The 20,596-nt window shown below is 43.3% G+C and overlaps 1 protein-coding gene across 8 annotated transcripts in view; it reads left to right on the top strand.

The window, feature by feature from the left end:
* SPECC1 (sperm antigen with calponin homology and coiled-coil domains 1) overlaps positions 1 to 20,596 on the top strand; it is a 236,651-nt gene that overhangs the window by 64,792 nt on the left and 151,263 nt on the right. Inside the window, exon 1 of one of the 8 annotated variants that reach the window (XM_058428276.1) lies at positions 3,527 to 3,742. The exons of 6 other annotated variants lie outside the window; for them this stretch is intronic. In XM_058428276.1, the coding sequence (XP_058284259.1) occupies positions 3,703 to 3,742 (40 nt within the window). In that variant the 5' untranslated portion in view covers positions 3,527 to 3,702. Of the gene's footprint in view, positions 1 to 3,526; positions 3,743 to 20,596 lie in introns of those variants that run through there. One more of the 8 variants, XM_032178862.2, reaches the window with a different exon arrangement.

Here is a 20,596-nt window from a genome sequence, read left to right as displayed (position 1 = left end):
CTTGGAGTGTTGGAGGCTGGAAGTCTGAGTTCAGAGTGCCAGCATGGCTGGGTTCTGGTGAGGAGTCTTCTTGCCTTATACATGCCACCGTCTCACTGTGACCTCATATAACAGAAAGAGAGAGAGAGAAAGATCTCTTCCTCTTCTTTTTTTATTTTTATTTTTATTTGTTTTATTTTGTTTTGTTTTTTGAGACGGAGTCTTGCTGTGTTGCCAGGCTGGAGTACAATGGTGCGATCTCGGCTCACTGCAACCTCTGCCTCCCAGGTTCAAGCGATTTTCCTGCCTCAGCTGAGTAGCTGGAACTAGAGGCACGTGGTACCACGCCTAGCTAATTTTTGTATTTTTGGTAGAGATGGGGTTTCACCATGTTGGCCAGATGGTCTTGATCTCTTGACCTCATGATCTGCCTACCTCAGCCTCCCAAAGTGCTGGGATTACAGGCGTGAGCCTCCGCGCCAGCCTCTTCCTCTTCTTATAAGGCCACCTATCCTGCTAGATTAGGGCCTCACCCTTATGACCTCATTTAACCTTAATTACCTCCTAAAGGCCCTGTCTCCAAATACTATCACATTGTGGGGTAGGGCTTCAACATGAATTTAGGAAGGACACAACTCAGTTCACAGCAGATGAATAAGCATTTGCCAGGCAGCTCAGTTATGGAAGGGGTGTTGAAACCGAGGGAATATAGCAGATATGAAAGCATAGAGGCCTGAAACAATAGGGTGTGTTCAGGGAGCTACAGCTGGCTCAACATTGCTGTAATATAAGGTGGGAGGGAGAACTTCTGAAAGCTGAGGCTAGAACGATAGGGGTGGAGGTGGAGCACATGATTATGAAGGACCTTCATATACTAAGCTTAGAAGGACTTCATCTTAAGGGTAGAGGGAGCCACAGGAACTTCTAGGCAGAGGCATGGTGCAGTCAGATTTGCATTTTTGATAATTCAGGTGGAGGAGCAATTTGCAGCAAAAGTGGAAGTAGTAAGTTAGTTGGGAAGCTAATGCAGTAGCCCTTGTGAATGAAAGATGCAGCAGAGAGGCAAAGTCTGGAAAATGTTAAGGTGATGAAATGTGCAGGACTTGACTGGATATTTTAAATGTGGGAGGTGAGAGAGCCACAGGAGTCCAGGTTGGGTTGGGGTCTTACTTGTCCAGTTTCCATAAAGAGACATGTTAATTACTTGACATGTTACAGAATTAGTAAATTGACTCATTGATTTCCAAAACTCTTTGAATAAGTATGTAACTGTTCTGTAAATTGAAGTTGCGTCACTCTTACCATGATCACAAACTCAGGCTCTGCCTATCATTTTGGAACTATTTGGGGAAGTCGACCATCTTTTCTGGGCTAATTACCTTTTTAAAAGGGGAGGGAGTTGCACTTGGTGTCATATGCATTTCTGCTCTAACATTGTTTCCTGCTATTTATTTTCCTTAGTATATTTGCTTGTACATGCTCAATATTGTGCTATGTTTTATAGATTACAGAAATAAAACTGTGACTCTTGTCTTTGACACGCTAGTTTTGTGGGAGAAACCAACTCATGGTACTATACTACCACTAAAAAGAAGTAATGTGTATTTAAGGGCTAATTTGTGTCTGCTGCCTGCAGCCTATACATTGGTTCATTCATTTGTTTTCATTCATTCGTTCTGAGTCTCCGTGTTTATAAAGTTTACACTCTAGTGGAAGAACAATAATTAGTAAACATGTAGTATATGGAATGGCGATCAGTGTCACAGAGGCCAGCAAAGTAGGAGAGGGTGTGTGCTGAGGGTCTGGCTTACTATTTAATGTGGTGTGATCAGAGAAGCCCCCTTAGTAGGGTGACATTTGAGCAAAGGCCCAGGGAGTGAGAGAGGGTGAGACATATGGTCTATGCAGTATAGGTGTCGGGGGGGGGGCGGGGAGAAGAGTGTTGCAGGCGGGGGGGAAGAATGTTGCAGGCAGAGGGAACACCAAGTGCAAAGGCCCTGAGATGGGAACGTGCCCCGCTTATTTGAGGAACAGTGAGGAGGCCGGTGTAGCAAGAGCAATGTGAGAAGGGGAAGGTGAGTTCACTGATGGGGGGAGAGGAGGATTATTCAGAGCCTTGGAGGCCATTGTAAGGGCTTTGACTTTTCCTCCAAGTGAGACAGAAAGACACTGGAGCGTTCGTTGCAAGTGGAGGTGTGACATGATTTGACCTAGGCTTTAGAAGCATCACTGTCACTGTATGTGCAGAATGGACTATAAAGAGGCAAGGGCAGGAGAAGTGAGACTGGTTAGGAGGCAGTTGCAGTAATCCTGGCAGGAGATGACAGCAGCTTGGATCAGGGGGTAGCAGTGGAGGAGGTGAGAAGTGCTGAGATGTAGGGCTATTTATGATATACATATGACAGGCGTTGTTGAGGGACGAGATGTGGCGTGTGAAAGGAGTCGAGGTTTCTGGCCTGAGTCACTGGAAGAACGGAACTGCCACTTATGGAGATGGAGAGGACTATTAAAAAATCTAAGTGGAGGTGTCAAGAAAAGGTGTCAAGAAGGTAGTTGGATAAATGAGTCTGGAGTTGGAAGAGGGAACCAGCCTGGAGATATGTAGATGGCATTTAAAAGCCACAAGTTGGTAAATCAAAGACCAAGAGAGTATATAGGAAAGAGGTCTGTGGGCTGAGCTTTAGTACCCAGGCTGGGTCAAGATGAGGAGGAACCAACAAAAGGGACTGGGAAGAGGCTTCTAGGGGAGTGAGCAGAAAACTAGGAGAGTGTAGCATCCTGGAACCAAGTGAACACACTGTTTTGAGGCGTTAGGAGTAATCAGTGGTGTCCTACGATGTTGATGCATGCCATCTGAGAATGGACCGTAGTGTTCAAGTGATGCACGAGATAGAACCAGTCATATCACTAATGGTTTTATTAGTCCTAAATATTTTTACTGCAAGATTTAGTTGTTCTAAGTGTTTTCACTGTCAGATGAAGGATGAAAGTCTTCAGGGTAATTTCCATTTTAGTAATTTCCGACAGCGGCAGAACAGTTTCTATTTATGATTGGTATGCATTTTTATTATTAGCCATAGTATTCATTTTGGATGAGTATGTCTTTGTTAGCGTTATTTTTCACCTCCTCCTCGAGTTGTTCATCCATTCATTCATTCACCCAAAAAAATGCTTATTAAGTGCCTGTCCTGCGCTAGTCCTAGGTTTCTCTTGTCCTGATAGGTCTAGCTTCACACGAGCAGGATTTTGCCTTTCCGGAGGCACTAGGCTCCCGCCTCCCCGCCGTGGGGTTTTTCCAGCCTACCTCGTGCAGCTGCGGTTCTCAGCGTCCGCGGGCGGAGGCCTGCAGCCGGTCAGCCGGTGCGTCCCACCCACGGCGCGGGGCCCTCTGGCAGCTAGGAAGGAAATGCAGATGAGGTGGGCGGACAGTATGCAGATGAGGGGGGCGGGCCGCGCCTGGCGGGCGGTGTGCGGTTGAGGTGGTCGGGCAGGATGCAGATGAAGGGGGCGGGCCGCATGCAGACGAGGGGGCGGGGCCCACGGGCGCGGGAGAGGAGCGGCTCCGCCGGCAACTGCTGGGAACTGGAAGGCGCCCGGCCCTTTCTTTGACTGGAGCGGACCCGCCGGACGCAACCGCCTCGCCAGCCGGAGCCGGCGCGAGCTAGGCACGGTGGACACCCTGTCCGAGGCCGGCAAGCCTGCCGCTGCCCGAGTCGACCAAGCATGGGCAACCACTCAGGGCGGCCCGAAGATACGGAATCAGGTCTGTGCAGCTGGCGGGGGTCGCGTCGCACCCCGCCCCCCCCCCCCCCCCCGCCGGCCAGGCGCCCTTCCCCCACCGCCTCCGGCCCGCGGCGACGACTGGGGCGAGCGAAAAGGCTAAGGTCCTGGGGTGTGATTCTTGCCATTGGAATGCGGCGCATGGGATTGTGAAATTACCTGTGCCCGCGCCGCGACCAGGAAACGCTGCTCGTCCTGAACGCGCACCTGGGAGCCGGGGCCGCCTGGCAGGCACCGCTGGGTCCCGGCTGCGGGGTTCCCCACTGCGCGCCTAGCCTGCGCCTAGACCAGGTCTCCTGAGCGCGCAGGCCGCCCGCAGACTTTCCGGGCGTTTGCGGGGAGGGCGTGCCCCGTGGCTGCTCCCTGTCGGCCGCCGGCCCGCACTTTGTGGCGCCTGCGGCTCTGCCCCTCATACTCACGCCAGGGCTGCCCGGCGACTGTTCCTAACCCAGAATAGTCCGTGCTTGTTCTGGGGTGTGGGGCGCGCCTCTGGTTCTCCCGTTTTTACTTCCTCAGTCCTGAGTGAGCTTCGTGGAGTCAGCTGGGCCGTTGTTTTCGTCCTCTGGTAGCTCATGCCGCCCCCAGCAGAGTTAGATGCCGATAAGCAGGGTTGCTTTTAAAAACAAAACGAAACATTTCTGGACTGTCACGTGAAGCAAAAGCGATTTAGTTTTGCCTGAAAAATGGTATCTTGGCTGATAGGAAAGAGGTGGTTGATCTGACTCTGGAGTCCTTGTGGGGGGCGGGGGGCAGGTGACAGGTATGTGTTTCTGTGGGAGAGTCAGAACTGTAAACATTTTCCGAAGGCGTAATATTTGAATTTTAATTTAAATGAGGACTTTGAGGCTCTGAGAGGTGAAGTGACTTGTCCGAGTGACCTTTTCCGGAGCTGGGTGCCAGGCTATAGGACGCTGGGTCGTCTTGGCCTCTGCGCATTGCTCCTCCTTCACCTCCCAGCGCCCCAGCCGCCCCTCCCTCGGCCCTATCCTCGGGGCGGAGTGGAGGCGGGTGCCTCCCTGACACTTGGGGTACATTGGACTGGTACCACAGCCAGGGTGGAAAACTTGGACAGCCACACAGGAATACTGTGAAGAAAAATTTCAGGGGCCACCTTACTGCACAGAGGTGACTTTAATTACACAGCACTTGTTCAGACTATTTTTTGGGCAGAATAACCAATAATATGCATATTCATAAAATGAAATATGCATAAGATAAAAATAATATACTTGTTATAAATAACCATGTTGGTAAACTGTTCCGTAAAGGATTGGTAACAGTTACATGCCTGTCCAGGTATTGTGAAAAGACTTACTCTGGTTAGAGCTTTTAGGAGTGATTTGGGTGCCTGTGTTCCAATTTTTTTAGTGACCTTACTTTTTAAAGCACTCTGATGGATAGGACATAAAAAGAATATGTTTATGCTAGTGACTTATTTTATTGTATTTTTCAAAGAATTCATATCATTTCAGAATGGGAACTCTGATTTGCTGCAAATGAAGTTACTGGATTAGGGCATTTTTAAGAGATGGTGTCTCACTGTGTTGCGCAGACTGGCCTTGAACTCCTGGGCTCCAGCAACTCTCCTCCCTCAGCCTCCCAAGTAGCTGAGACTACAGGCACATGCCACCTTGCCTGGCTAGCAATTCGTGGTAAAAACTTTAAATGCGGCCGGGCGCGGTGGCTCACGCTTGTAATCCCAGCACTTTGGGAGGCCGAGGCGGGCGGATCACGAGGTCAGGAGATCGAGACCACGGTGAAACCCCGTCTCTATTAAAAATACAAAAAATTAGCCGGGCGTGGTGGCGGGCGCCTGTAGTCCCAGCTACTCGGAGAGGCTGAGGCAGGAGAATGGCGTGAACCCGGGAGGCGGAGCTTGCAGTGAGCTGAGATCGCGCCACTGCACTCCAGCCTGGGCGACAGAGCAAGACTCCGTCTCAAAAAAAAAACAAACAAACAAACAAAAAAAAAACTTTAAATGCTGGACTACTGGCTGAAAGTCTAATTTTAACTGGCCTTCTAATGCTGTGATGAAATGCTGTAGAGTTCATCACTGAGATCCTGGAAATTACAGCTTTGTTAAAGATGCGTGGGTTTTCAGTTGGCTTTACCACAGGGACTGGGATGAGGTCGCATGGCCCCAACTGGCAGTTGTGGTACATTGGACTAGAATCTCAACAAATGCTTCCAAGGGTCATCGGAGCAAGGAGACCAAAAGGATATAAAGGGGAAGCAGAAGGGAGGCTGGACGAGTGATAGCAGCACGCAAGCCTGAGTGTTGCGTGGTTCCCGTATTGTATCAGTTTTGTCCGTGGAGAGCAGACATTTAGAATTAAGAATGTATCCAAGACAGACAGTAGGGATAGGAAGCAGAATTTGAGGAGTTCGAGACCAGCCTGAGCAAGGAAAGCTTTTGATCATGATGCAGACCCAACACCTATGAAAGGGAAGCGGGAGGCAGCAGGTTTGGGCAGGGAGAGCCTCAGATAATGACGCAGACCTGAAGTCTTGGCCACTTGATGGGGGAGCTCCAGAGCAAAGCCCACCCATTAGAGGGGTCTCAGGTTGGGCAGAAAGGACAGTCCCTAGTCTTTCTGTGGGTCAGTCATTGGCCAGAGGCTACTTTGGAAGAATATGCCTTCAGCTCAGGAGCTAACACGAGTCCTAGGATCCTCGTGGTGCCAACAGCTGGAGGCTGTCAGCCCTCTGCAGTCCTTGCAGATGAATAGCAAGTTCATTTTTTTTTTTTTTTTTTTGAGATGGAGGCTTGTTCTGCCACCCAGGCTAGAGTGCAGTGGTGTGATCTTGGCTCACTGCAACCTCTGCCTCCTGATTTAAAGCGATCCTCCCGAGTAGCTGAGACTACAGGTGTGCACCACTATGCCCGGCTAATTTTTGTATTTTTAGTAGAGGTGGGATTTCACCATGTTGGCCAGGCTGGTCTTGAACTCCTGACCTCAAGTGATCTGCCTGACTCAGCCTCCCACAGTGCTGGGATTACAGGTGTGAGCCACCATGCCTGCCGTAGAGATGGGATCTTGCCATGTTGCCCAGGCTGGTCCCAAACTCCTGGGCTCAGGTGATCCTCCTGCTTCAGCCTCCCAAAGTGCTGGGATTACAGGTGTAAGCCACTGTACCTGGTCAAGTTCTTTCTTGAAAAAGAGATCCCAGTGGAACACCTCCATGGTTGACTGCCACAGGACCTCAGTTGCTTGGACAGGGAGAGTCTCTTGAAGGAGGTAAAATCCCCATCTGAGACCCGCTCTAAGGGTTGAGATTGCACCCTCTTTTCCAGATGGAAGCTCCTCATCCCTTCTGGCGTGTTTCTAAGGCAGAAGGCAGCTTCTCAGCTGTTGCTGCTTTTCTAGCCCTGGAATTGGCTGTGGTGGCAGCAGGATTCCTCTGTTGTGGTATCTGCAGTCCTCTGAGTTGGGACATCATGACTTAACATGGTATTGCAGAATGGATAAGATAACTAGATCCAGTAAAAGATATGAAAATTTCATATCTGAAATTTTCAGCCTGGGCAGAGAAAGTTGGCGACCACATCTCATGCTTCCTAAAAGGTCCTAGTTAACAGTCCTTCAGTTTCCATCCAAGTCGTCATCACCTCATTGTCAGGGCTGCTGGGCATGGTTGTGCAATTTGTGTACTGTTCAAAGGCATCTGCTTAGAGAGCTGAGTGGGCCCAGCAGGGTTGTAGCAACGCAGAGGAAGGGGTGCCATTTTGCAATTTTGCCTTTTTGTATTCACACAAAGGTGCCCAAAGTGCTAAAGAAGTCTTAGAAAGTGAGTTTAGAAGGTTTTCCCCAGTCCCAGTACCAGCTTATTATTTGTTTTAAATTTGAATGTATGAATTTAAAAAGTTAATGCAAATTACATGAAATAAAAGCTCCTCAGGTGCACTCTGTATTAGTTATAGTTAATGCTAACTGTGGTTACAGATAAATTCCAAAAGAGCCAGTTAAGACAGTGAAAGTTGATTTCTGCCTCATGTCACATCTAGTGTGAGTTGGGGGCCATCAGCAGGTGGTTGTTAGAGACTCAGGCTGGTGGATGCTCCTCTTCAACCTATGGCTCCCCAATTGCCTCAATCTGCCAGCAGTTGGGAGAGGAGAAGGCGTGTGGAGGACCCTGCCCAAGGTTTTAGGGGCCAGGCCTAGAAGTGGTGCACATCATTTCTACTTACGTTCCACTGGCCAGACTCAGTCACACAGCCCCACTGACATGCCAGGGGACTGCGCCAAGCAGAGAGCAGCATGCATATTGGTAAACATTAGTGTCTCTTTGTAGACATGATGACCATTCTCAACCATATTTGCATCAGTATTTTATTAAAAAAATTTTAATCCGAAAAATTAAGACTTACATAGTAAACACCCATGTACCAACCACCTAGATTCTAAATTAATATTTTGCTGTATTTGCTTTATTTGTACATCTCTATATTCATCCCTCTACCCACCCATTAGTCTGTCTTATTTTTTGATGCATTTCAATGAAATGGTAGTTATCTCTATAATTCTACATGCTATACTATACTCTTATTGTTTCTTGATTTGTTAGTTTTCAGCCTCTCTACTACTAACTTGCAGTATGAAAGTTGAGGAATTAAGCACATTTTCCCTACTATATATTTCCCTCACCCCCATTTCTGCAAGTCATACTTAAATTTTCCAAATCCATTGTTAGTATAAAAATGCTAATGGTAGAATACAAGTAGTGGTATACAGAAGTTTACTGTAAAATTCTTTCCACTTTGCTATATGAAATTTTCATTTTGAGACCAGCCTGGCCAACATGGTGAAACCCCATCTCTACTAAAAATACAAAAATTAGTCGGGTGCAGTGGTGGGCACCTGTAATCTGAGCTACTCGGGAGGCTGAGGCAGGAGAATCGCTTGAGCCCGGGAGGCGGAGGTTGCAATGAGCTGAGATCGTGCTACTGCATTCCAACCTGGGTGACAGAGTAAGACTGTCTCAAAAAAGAAAAAACTTTAAAATTCTAAGCCAATCTATTGTTTTCCACTTGTATTTCTTGACTCACCAGCTTTAAATAGTGTCCTAGGCTTCGTCACAGGTAAATGAGGATGTAGTGCCCCTAAACGTCTTCTGCCTTATTCTCAAGAGTCCCCCTCCTGCACTTATTCCCAGTCTGCCTCTGGACCTTTCATATGGCTAGAACATTTACATTCTGTTCCATAATTAGTATTAGTAAGTCTTCTGTGCATCATTTATAGGTTAATTCTAAAAATGGAAGGCCGATCAGCATTTAAAATATCAGGATCTCATGTATTATTTACTGGAGAACCAGGTAGTATGTTTAGATTTATAGAGAAGACAGTGGCATCTTAAATTGCATAACGCGTGATCTGTGAAGACAGGAGGAAGGAGGAAGGAGAATGGAAAGGAGTTGGTATGAGTATGCTCTTTACTTTTAAAATTAATATGCTTTTATTATTTTTAATATTCTTTCTTTTGCAGACTGTTAGAGGGAATTTCTTTTTAAAAACAAGAAGCACAGTGGTTAAGAGTTTGGGCTCTGGAGCTAGTCTGCCTTTTCATACTCAGTTCTGTCACTTCTTTTTTTCTTTTTTTTTGAGATAGAGTCGCATTCTGTTGCTTAGGCTGGAGTGCAGTGAAGTGATCTCAGCTCACTGCAACGTCTGCCTCCCAGGTTCAAGAGATTCTCCTGCCTCAGCCTCCCGAGTACCTGGGGCTACAAGTGTGTGCCACCACGCCTGGCTAATTTTTATATTTTTAGTAGAGACGGGGTTTCGCCATATTGGCCAGGTTGGTCTCCAATTCCTGACCTCAGGTGATCCGCCCACCTGGGCCTCCCAAATTGCTGGGATTACAGGCATGAGCCACCGTACCCTGCTCTCTTTTCTGTCACTTCTGCCCTCAGACTTCAGGCAAATAATTTTTTATTTTTATATATATATTTTTTGAGACAGAGTCTCGCTCTGTCATCTAGGCTGGAGTGCAGTGGCGCGATCTAGGCTCACTGCAAGCTCCACCTCCCAGGTTCACGCCATTCTCCTGCCTCAGCCTCCCGAGTAGCTGGGACTACAGGCACCCGCCACTGCGCCCGGCTACTTTTTTGTATTTTTTAGTAGAGATGGGGTTTCACCGTGTTAGCCAGGCTGGTCTCCATCTCCTGACATTGTGATCCGCCCGCCTCAGACTCCCAAAGTGCTGGGATTACAGACGTGAGCCACCGCGCCCGGCCCAGGCAAATAATTTTTCTTCGAGCTTCAAATTCTTTATGTAGGAAGGGGAAGAGTAATATAACCTACATTGTAGGATTGTTGTGGTGATTCATAGGTTAAAAGATATGAAAGCTTAAAATAGACACACACAGAAAGCACCTGATAAGCTTTAGCTGTTAATTCTTCTTAACCCTCCAACCTAATACTTTGGTTTGGACTGGTTGCTTTCTAGTCCTATCTCATTCTCAGGTTAGTTCATTACTTCTTGGATCCTTTTTCTCTCTTTTGGATTCTCTTTGCTTTTGTAAAAGTGAAGATGTGGCTGGGTGCAGTGGCTCACGCCTGTAATCGCAGCACTTTGGGAGGCCGACGTGGGCGGATCACCTGAAGTTGGGAGTTCGAGACCAGCCTGACCAACATGGAGAAACCTTGTCTCCACTGAAAAATACAAAATTAGCCAGGCGTGGTGGCACATGCCTGTAATCCCAGCTACTAGGGAGGCTGAGGCAGGAGAATCGCTTGAACCTGGGAGCGGAGGTTGCTGTGAGCCAAGATTGCACCATTGCACTCCAGCCTGGGCAACAAGAGCAAAACTCCATCTCAAAAACAAAAAAAAAAGTGAAGATGCATACATCAAATATCAATGATAATACATAGTAAAAAATCTAAGAAGTAATGTCAAATATATCTGTTACTGTAATAAATGTCAATGGGTTAAGCTCTCCATTAAAGAGCTTCCCCTAATTAAGACAGAAAATCAAATATATATACTGCAGAAAAGCTTGTTTATATAGTTACTTTGATTTTTAAAATTAAGTCATTTAAAGTTGTGGATAATAAAAAAGTAGCTCTTGAAACTTTCAAGTTCAATGTCTTATTCCATATATTCTATTTATAAATGCAGTAAAATTTAATAAGCACTCTTTAAGAGCATCTGGTTAAATTGAGTTCTGTTTACAAACTCTGCTAATAAAGTTAACATTTTAATTTGTGTTTATTAATTTAGTATATTTAGGTTCTTGTTAAAGTCTGACAAAAAAATCCAGTTGTTAAAGTCTTATAAATTTAATAATTATTCTAATGAACTTAGTGATTCTTAAGTCCTCTTATATATTCCAAAACATTTATATTCTCTCTCTCTCTCTCTTTTTTTTTTTTTTTTGAGACGGAGTCTCGCTCTGTCGCCCAGGCTGGAGTGCAGTGGCGCAATCTCGGCTCACTGCAAGCTCCGCTTCCCAGGTTCACGCCATTCTCCTGCCTCAGCCTCTCCGAGTAGCTGGGACTACAGGCGCCCGCCACCACGCCCGGCTAATTTTTTGTATTTTTAGTAGAGACGGGGTTTCACTGTGGTCTCGATCTCCTGACCTCGTGATCCACCCGCCTCGGCCTCCCAAAGTGCTGGGATTACAAGCGTGAGCCACTGCGCCCGGCCTCTCTTTTTTTTTTGAGACAGTTTCTGTCTCTGTCGCACAGGCTGGAGTGCAGTGGCAGGGTCATAGCTCACTGCAGCCTTGACCTCCTGGGTGCAAGTGGTCCTCTCACCTCAGCCTCCCGAGTAGCTGCGACTACAGGAGCATGTCACCATACCTGGCTAATTTTTGTATTTTTTATAGAGATGGGGTCTTGCTATATTGCCCAGGCTAGTCTTGAACTCCTGGGCTCAAGCTTTCCTCCCACCTTGGCCTCCCAAAGTGCTGAGATTATAGGTGTGAGCCACAGTGCCCAGCCTATATTCTCTCTTTATATGTGTGTATATGTAGATGCACGCTTTCCAATTTAAAATTACAAATTAATTACTCAGTTACGTATTTTGAATTGGAATCACAAGGTTGACCTGTAACTCTTTAATAGGTCTAATTCTCATAAACATTAAAAGTATAATTCTATAATGCAGATATTTCTTAATACGGAATTCTATTACTACTTGTCTGATTCTTTTGATTATTTCCCCACTTGTTCTAAATCTTTCTAGGATTAAAAGATGTTTACATAAGTGTTTTATTCCAAATAATATTGGGATTTCTTCCCATATAACCTTTTTTTTTTTTTAAAGAGACAAGGTTTTGCTGTTGGCCAGGCTGGAGTGCAGTGGTGCGATGCTGGCTCACTGCAGCCTTGACCTTCCTCTCTGCCCCAGCCTCCTGAAGTAGCTGGGACTACAGGCAGTGCCACCATGCCCAGCTAATTAAAAAAAATTTTTTTTTGTACAGATGGGGTCTCACTGTGTTGCCCAGGCTAGTCTCCAGCTCCTGGCCTCAAGCGGTCCTCTCACCTCAGCCTCCCAAAGTGTTGACATTTGCCACCATGCCTGACCCCATATAATTTTTGGGGTTGTCTTCTCAGTTTGCTGAGGTTTTTTTTTTTAATAAACAGAGATCTCTGACAGGGACAAGGTTGGGATTCTTACCCTACCCAGACTTCAGATATCAGCTTGAGCCACTTTTGCTTTGGTTGGAACATATTCTTGAACATATTTGGTTTGAGCACATTCAGGGATATTCTGTGCTTTTAAGTTTTCTCAACCTTCATCTGAGGATAGTATTTTGCCCTTACCCTTTATATACTTTGCCTGGGTATAGAATTCTTATTCACCACCTTTGTAATCTTTCTGTAGCATGGACTTCAAAATTTGAAGAAAGAGGTGTCATCATACTCGTGTGTCTTAGATTCAAGTTATATTTAATTTGCGTAGCTTCTAATAGGAGCCTGAGACCCCTATTCGAACGGCCATATCACTCGATTAGAGTTTGCACTTAAAATATATAAATATTTTCCCATTTAAGTCCAAAGAACTTTGACTTGATAGAATACTGCCTGGTTTTTTTATACTTTCTGTTTCTTAAAGCAGTATCTTTTTTTAAAAAAAATAATTTTATTTTAAGTTAAATTTATTTTAAAAAGTTAAATTTATTTTATTTTAAGGATACATGTGCAGGACGTGCAGGTTTGTTACATAAGTAAACGTGTGCCATGGTGGTTTGCTGCACCGATCAACCTATCACCTAGGTATTAAAGCCCCACGTGCATTAGCTGTTTATCCTGATGCTCTCCCTCCTACCGCCCCCGCCCTGGCAGGCCACAGTGTGTTTTGTTCCCCCCATCCCCCGCACCGTTTCCGTGTGTTCTCATTGTTAAGCTCCCATTTATAAGCAAGAATGTGTGGTGTTTGGCTTTCTGTTTCTGTGTTATTTTGCTGAGGATAATGGCTTCCAGCTCCATCCGTGTCCCTGCAGAGGACATGATCTTGTTCCTTTTTATGGCTGCATTCTATTCCATGGTGTATATGTACCACATTTTATTTATCCACTCTGTCATTGATGGACATTTGGATTGATTCCATGTCTTTGCTATTGTGAACAGTGCTGCAGTGAACATACAGGTGCATGTATCTTTATAACAGAATGATTTATATTCCTTTGGGTATATATTCAGTAATGGAATTGCTGGGTCAAATGGCATTTCTGGTTCTAGGTCTTTGAGGAATCGTCGCACTGTCTTCCACAACGGTTGAACTAATTTGCATTCCCACCAACAGTGTATTTCTCCACAGCCTCACCAGCATCTGTTGTTTCTTGACTTTTTGATAGTCGTCATTCTGACTGGCATGAGATGGTATCTCATTCTGGTTTTGATGCGCATTTCTCTAATAATCAGTGATGTTGACCATTTTTTCATATGTTTGTTGGCTGCATAAATGTCTTCTTTAGAAAAGTATCTGTTCATGTCCTTTGCCGACTTTTTAATGGGGTAGTTTTTTTCTTGTAAATTTGTTTAAGTTCCTTGTAGATTCTGGATATTAGACCTTTGTCAAATGGATAGCTTGCAAAAATATTCTCCCATTCTGTAGGTAGCAGCGTCTTTCTTGACAGTAAAACAAAATGTGATTTAATTGTGGATATCTTTCTTGGCTTTGTCTATCTTACAAGATAATTCTACTGAAACAATAGTATCAGTTAAAGACACAATTCACCACAAAGTATCTTAAATGAGATAGGACCTTTTATATTGATAAAAGTACAATTCAAGAAGAAAAAATAGCAGTTACAAAGTACACTCACTAAATAGCAAAACACTGGAAATAACTAAAGCAAAACCTATTTGAAACACATGGAAAAACTCACAAGTAAAGTGGGAGAATTTAACTGTGTCTTACACAAACCATTTTTTCAAAATGATCATGGAATGGTTAATATATTGATCTATTCTAAGGCCAGAAAGAAAACTTCATTACTGTCATTCAAGGGAAATTTTACTGGTCACTCTGTGATCGTAATGCAATAAAACTGTAATGAAAGTTGACATTTTAAAAACTTAATCTATTTGGAAATTTTGACTCAAATAGGAATCGAAAACTACAATTATAGATCATTTAGAAAAATAATTATGACATACTAATAAAGTTACAAATAATAAGCAAATTTATTCCTCTGAAAGCTTTTATTATCAAAAAATAAAGAATGAAAATAAAGTAAGTTCTACACAAAGGACATTCAAAAGAAAAGAAACAACAAAAGAAATCTGGGATAACCAGAGGGAGTTTTTAAAAGCGGCAGAAATTAATGAAGTAAGTTACGACCGTGTCTGTTTCACTCTTCCCTTTCCTCAGTACCTAGCCCAGCCTTGTCCCTGTCAGAGATCTTTGTTTATTAAAAAAACCTCAGCAAACTGAGAAGACAACCCCAAAAATTATATGCAGCCAGGCATGGTGGCAAATGTCAACACTTTGGGAGGCTGAGGTGAGAGGACCGCTTGAGGCCAGGAGTTGGAGACTAGCCTGGGCAACACAGTGAGACCCCATCTGTACAAAAAAAATTTTTTAAATTAGCTGGGCATGGTGGCACTGCTTGTAGTCCCAGCTACTCAGGAGGCTGGGGCAGAAAAATCCTAAGAGTATGTTCTTTGTTAAACAATGAAGTAAAGTTTTAGTTAGACTCATCAAGAAATAAGATAACACAAATAACCCAAGTTAGCTATATATATATTATACATATACAATGTATATGTATAATATATATAATACATATGCAATGTATATGTATAATATATATATAATACATATACAATGTATATGTATAATATATAATACATATACAATGTATATGTATTATATAACTTATATATAGTGTATATTATAGATATGTTAGCTATATATATGTGTGTATATATATACACTATATATATAATGTATATAATCAGGGATGTTGGATATTTTTTAAAAACTAGAATAAAAAGTAGAAAATCTCAATGAAATTAGGAAAACAAAATTACCAAAATCAATTCATAAAGAAATGAAACACTTGGACAGAAAAATATTCTTGGAAGATGTCACAAAGTGACTTAAGAAAATAGCTCCCGGCTGGGCGCAGTGGCTCACGCCTGTAATCCTAGCACTTTGGGAGGCTGAGGCGGGCGGATCACCAAGGTCGGGAGTTCGAGACCAGCCTGACCAACATGGAGAAACCCTGTCTCTACTAAAAACACAAAATTAGCCGGGCGTAGCGGTGCATGCCTGTAATCCCAGTTACTCGGGAGGCTGAGGCAGGAGAATCACTTGAAAACCCGGGAGGCGGAGGTTGCAGTGAGCTGAGATTGTGCCATTGCACTCCAGCCTGGGCAACGTGAGTGAAACTACGTCTCAAAAAAAAAAACAAAAAAAAAAAAACAAAAAAAAAAACCTCCCCAAATAATCCTGAATCCAGATGGTGTTATAGGTAAAGTTTTTCAAATACGAGAAAAATACAATTTCTGTGCTATTTAAAGTTATGTGGTATGTTTCCCAAAGATATTAGATATTATATATTACAGAGGATATAATAAGATATGTACAGATGATTATTTCTTAATTTAATAATTAAAATATGCTAGAAAAACTGTAACTTGTACATTTAGTCTATGTCTGTTGCTTAGGACCAGGTTAAGTCAAAGAAGAAATTAGTCAATATTAAGTTTATGCAGAAAAATATTAAACACATAAGACAGCCGAATGCAAATATAGCCAAAATTATGAAGGTGATATTCAAATAATAGAAACTTGAATAATATTCCAAAGTACAGAAAAGATGGAAAGCATTCCGATTTGTTTTGATAAAAGTAGTACTAATACTGTTAATACTATTTCTGATACCAAAGCTTTTCAAAGATGGTATGAACAACGAAAGCCACAGTATATTCTTACTAATGTAGATGCTCTCCTTAACTGAAATATCAGCCACATTTAATCCAACCATACATTTAAAAAAAATTACATCATTGGCTAAAAAGTGGCTTATTCTAAGAATGCAAAAATATTATTATATAAGTAGAATTGGAAATATCAGTACATTTAAAGATAAAAATTACCATCATACTGTATGTCAATAATGCATTTAATAAAATTTAACATCTACCTCATAAACATTTAATTCCTGTTGGAATAGTCTGGATCTTTTCTTAAGATAAATACTCTAAAAGCAGCACATACCATGCTTAACAGGAAACTAAAAACATCCCCATAAAGGTCAGGGAGGAAACAGTGGTGCCCATACAGGACTTTATGACACTGTTTTCAAATATGCTAGCCAAAGCAGTAAGATTTAAAAAAAAAATGGTTATTAAAAAATGAGACAAAATTAGCATTATTTGTACATACTAGAATTTTCATGTTAGAATAGCCAAGGAGATCAACTGAAAAACCATGAGAACTTATGGCAATTTAGTAAGGTAACCAGCTTGGAAATGAGTATATAAATTCAGATATGTATGTGTGTGCATATATATGCTTATATGATGTAGATGTATATATAACATTAGTTTTATGTTAGTAATCAGAAACAATGGTTTATTTTATTTTATTTTTTTGAGGCAGGGTCTTGCTGTGTCACCCAGGCTGGAGTACAGTGGTGCTATCTCGGCTCACTGCAACCTGTGCCTTCCAGGCCCAGGCAATCCTCCTACCTCAGCCTCCTGAGTAACTGGGACTACAGGCACGCGCTACCACACCCAGCTAATTTTTGTATTTTTTGTAGAGATGGGGTTTCACCATGTTGCCCAGGCTGGTCTTGAACTCCTGAGCTCAAGTGATCCACCCACCTCAGCCTCTGAAAGTACTGAGATTATAGGCATGAGCCACTGTGCCTGGCCACAATGGTGTATTAAAAGGTTTCATTCACACTGTGAACAAAATGTATAAAACCTGAGGAAGAAATAAGAAATGTGCAAGGCCTCTGTGGGAGCTATAAACTGTCTACTCAGGGGCATAGATATAAACTATCTCCTCAGAGGCACTAGTGATGATGTGGTAGGTGTCCTCTGAAAATCAGAAATAGCCGCTGAATTTTGTAAAATGCCTTTTGGGCATTCACAGAGATCTTACTATTTTTCTTTTTAGATATAATGATTTGATGGATTTAAATATCTTCACCTTATAATAAACTTTAAGTCAGGTTTTTCTAAATCTTCCTTTTGGAATTTTTTTTTTTAACATGAAAGGTGAATTAATAGCATAAATTTTTCTTGGTCCCTTATTGTGTTATATATAAAATAAGGGTATGTGTGCATGGTTAGTTCTAAAGTTCCTGGTAACTTTAACATTCTGTGATTTTATGGTTTTAGACATTTTTTCCCAAGAGACAGGGGCTTGCTCTGTTGTTCAGGCTGGTCTCGAACTCCTGGCCTCAAGGGATCCTCCTGCCCTGGCCTCCCAAAATGTTGGTGTAACAGGCATGAGCCACCGCTCATGGCCAGACTTTTAAACATTTCTAACTCAGAGAAGTGTTTGGATTTTACCTCTTGAATATGTTGTGCAAATTTGCTTTAGGTATGGGATTTCTAGTTTGTTGAATTCTATTTTACTTAAAAAAAATTTTTATATGGCTCCAATCAGATCAAACCAGCCTATGTAGTATCATAGAAGTAACATTAAAATATTGAGAATTTTGAAGAGTTCCAGGTATCCTGAAGACTTTACTGTCACAGGATAAAAACACTTCTAGGGCTGTCCTTCACCAGACCCAGCCTCTGCTGTTCCATTGCCCTTGCTGCCCTCCTCCGTCCAGTTTGTCTGCTACCTTCTTGCTTAGCCAGGGTGCGTGTTGTTTGGCATCTGCCTTCACATGGACGTTGTGCTGCAGTTGGTTGCTTCTCCAGCTAAGTAAGAACTGTCTGAGGATCCATGTTTATCTTTGCCATCTCCATGGTCTCCAACACTCTGCAGGGTCCTTAGCAAAAATGTATGCTTTTAGTGAATTGATGGCAGCTGTCCCTTGTATTTCCAGGAAGGTTTTGAATTCTCAGGAGAAAGTAGGTTTGATATTTCAAAACGAATGTGGTTGGCCAAATGTTTTATATTGGGATTAAAGAAATTATTTTAGTGGCACAAACTTCCAGAAAGCTTGTGCATAAGAGTTTTTCCTCACCCCACACCACTACAAAGGTGACCCAGAAATTCTGAGCCAGTGGAACTCCCAGGGGGGTGCAGGTATCACAGGGACCTTGCCCATGCCACTGTCTCCTTTCGTGCCTGTCCCAGAGACCTAACATCACCATGGTCTCCTTTCCCTCAGTCTTTCATATGTATTTGTAAATATTCTTTTACCAATATCATTCTTTCTCTGTTCTTTTTCCTTTTTAACCCTTGCTCTTTTGCTTCAGAAAAATTTTTCTTTTTTCTTTTATGCTCTCCTCATTTCCAACTTCCTGTTCCAAATTAAGCCTAATTATGGTTGAGTGTTAAGATTAGGGTTTATGATAAACCTAGAAAGATAAAGTAATACATTTTGATGTGAAACTATATCTAGTAAAGAACTGGTGCCAGCCACCTCCAAAGTCCTTGAAAATCCCCTTTGTTTTATCTGCCAGAGAATTCATCTCGTTCTCTAATTGGTCCTGCTTTTCTCTCTAGCACAAGCAGCCAAATTTAAAAAAAAATCTTGGAAGGTTACATTATAAGCAGTCTAACCTTTTGATCTGTAAGCAGATAAACAAAGAGTCTATTCATAGTGGTAAAAAACTATTATGAAAATTATCTGTTTATTTTGGCCTCTTTTGCTCTCCCCTCAGTAGTACGTTATAGTATGCTGAAGTTACATGGAATTAATATGCTTCCAAACTGGACCAAAAATGTGATATAACAGCCTGTATTTGCAGGTTAACAAAATATGAGAGAGAGGGGTATATGGCTCTGAGTGCTTTGTTTGCCCATGCGTATTTGTGTTTCTGTGTTCCTCCTGCACAACTTCCCTGACAGCCTGTGCTTTATGCTTTCATAGGGATTTTGAATCATAAGGGAAAGAAGAAAGATTGCAAATCAAGAGATAACAGTAATCAGATCAATGATGAAATTTTAGTGTAAACTATACATTAAAATGACCTCTTCTGTAAATTTTGGTATCCAGAACCTTATGCTAACACTTTCATATAGAAAACAGGGCTTGAAGTATCACAAGCATGCCTTTTTCATTTACTGTTTTCTCATTACTCAAGTTATTCCTATTTTTTTTGAGACAGAGTCTTGTGTTGTCACCCAGGCTGGAGAGCAGTGGTGTAATCATGGCTCACTGCAGCCTTGACCCCCCAGGCTCAAGTGATCCTCCCGCCTCAACCTCTCGAGTAGCTGGGACCACAGACGTGTGCCACCTCGCTTGGCTAATTTTTTAAATTTTTAGTAGAGATGGGGTCTTGCTATGTTGCTCAGGCTGGTCTCATCCCTATTAATGTGAATTCTGGTACCAGCTTCGACTCTGGAGATGCTCTGGGGCTTCTTGATGGCTGTGGTCAGCCCACACCATGGTGATGTGCTTGCCAGCATTCTGGTCATTCCTCTCTTATCTGCTGCCTCTAATCTGTTCCTGTGTGCCTGGAGACTGGTAGCCAAACCTGCCAGAACTGTATACAGACCAGAAGTGCTTCTCCTAGTAGTATGCAGGTGTGGAGTTTAGGGCACAGTCATTTTGAGCTTCTCTGGAGCTCTCTTCCTTTTCCCACTGATGACATCTTCTCAGGTAGCTGAGTGGCCATAGAAATGAGTCTTAGATAAAGTGTCACTGCACAAGCATGTGGTCAGGTGCTGTTCCCGTGCCCTGGCACCTGTGGAAGATGCGTGGGCCTGCTTTCTTTCTTTTTTTTTTTTTTTTTTTTGAGACGGAGTCTCGCTCTGTCGCCCAGGCTGGAGTGCAGTGGCGCAATCTCGGCTCACTGCAAGCTCCGCCTCCCGGGTTCACGCCATTCTCCTGCCTCAGCCTCTCCGAGTAGCTGGGACTACAGGCGCCCGCCACCACGCCCGGCTAATTTTTTGTATTTTTAGTAGAGACGGGGTTTCACTGTGGTCTCAATCTCCTGACCGCGTGATCCGCCCGCCTCGGCCTCCCAAAGTGCTGGGATTACAAGCGTGAGCCACCGCGCCTGGCCACGTGGGCCTGCTTTCTGTTGCTTTCTTGTACCACATCACACCCCTCCTGGCCTCAGGGCTCCTGCATGGGCTTCCCTGTGCCTGGATGCTCCTCTCTCAGCATGTTACGGCTGATCCTCCATGGGTTGACTGCAAGGCCCAGTTTGCACAGGATACTTCCAGTTAACACCTAATTGTGGATCAGTTTACTCCTGTTATTTTTAGTCTCGAAAAGTGCCCTAATTTGGAAGATAAAATATAC

Source organism: Hylobates moloch, unplaced genomic scaffold (genome assembly GCF_009828535.3).
Source record: "Hylobates moloch isolate HMO894 unplaced genomic scaffold, HMol_V3 SCAFFOLD_15, whole genome shotgun sequence".
Lineage (NCBI taxonomy): Eukaryota > Metazoa > Chordata > Mammalia > Primates > Hylobatidae > Hylobates > Hylobates moloch.
This window is presented reverse-complemented; position numbering and strand designations above follow the sequence as displayed.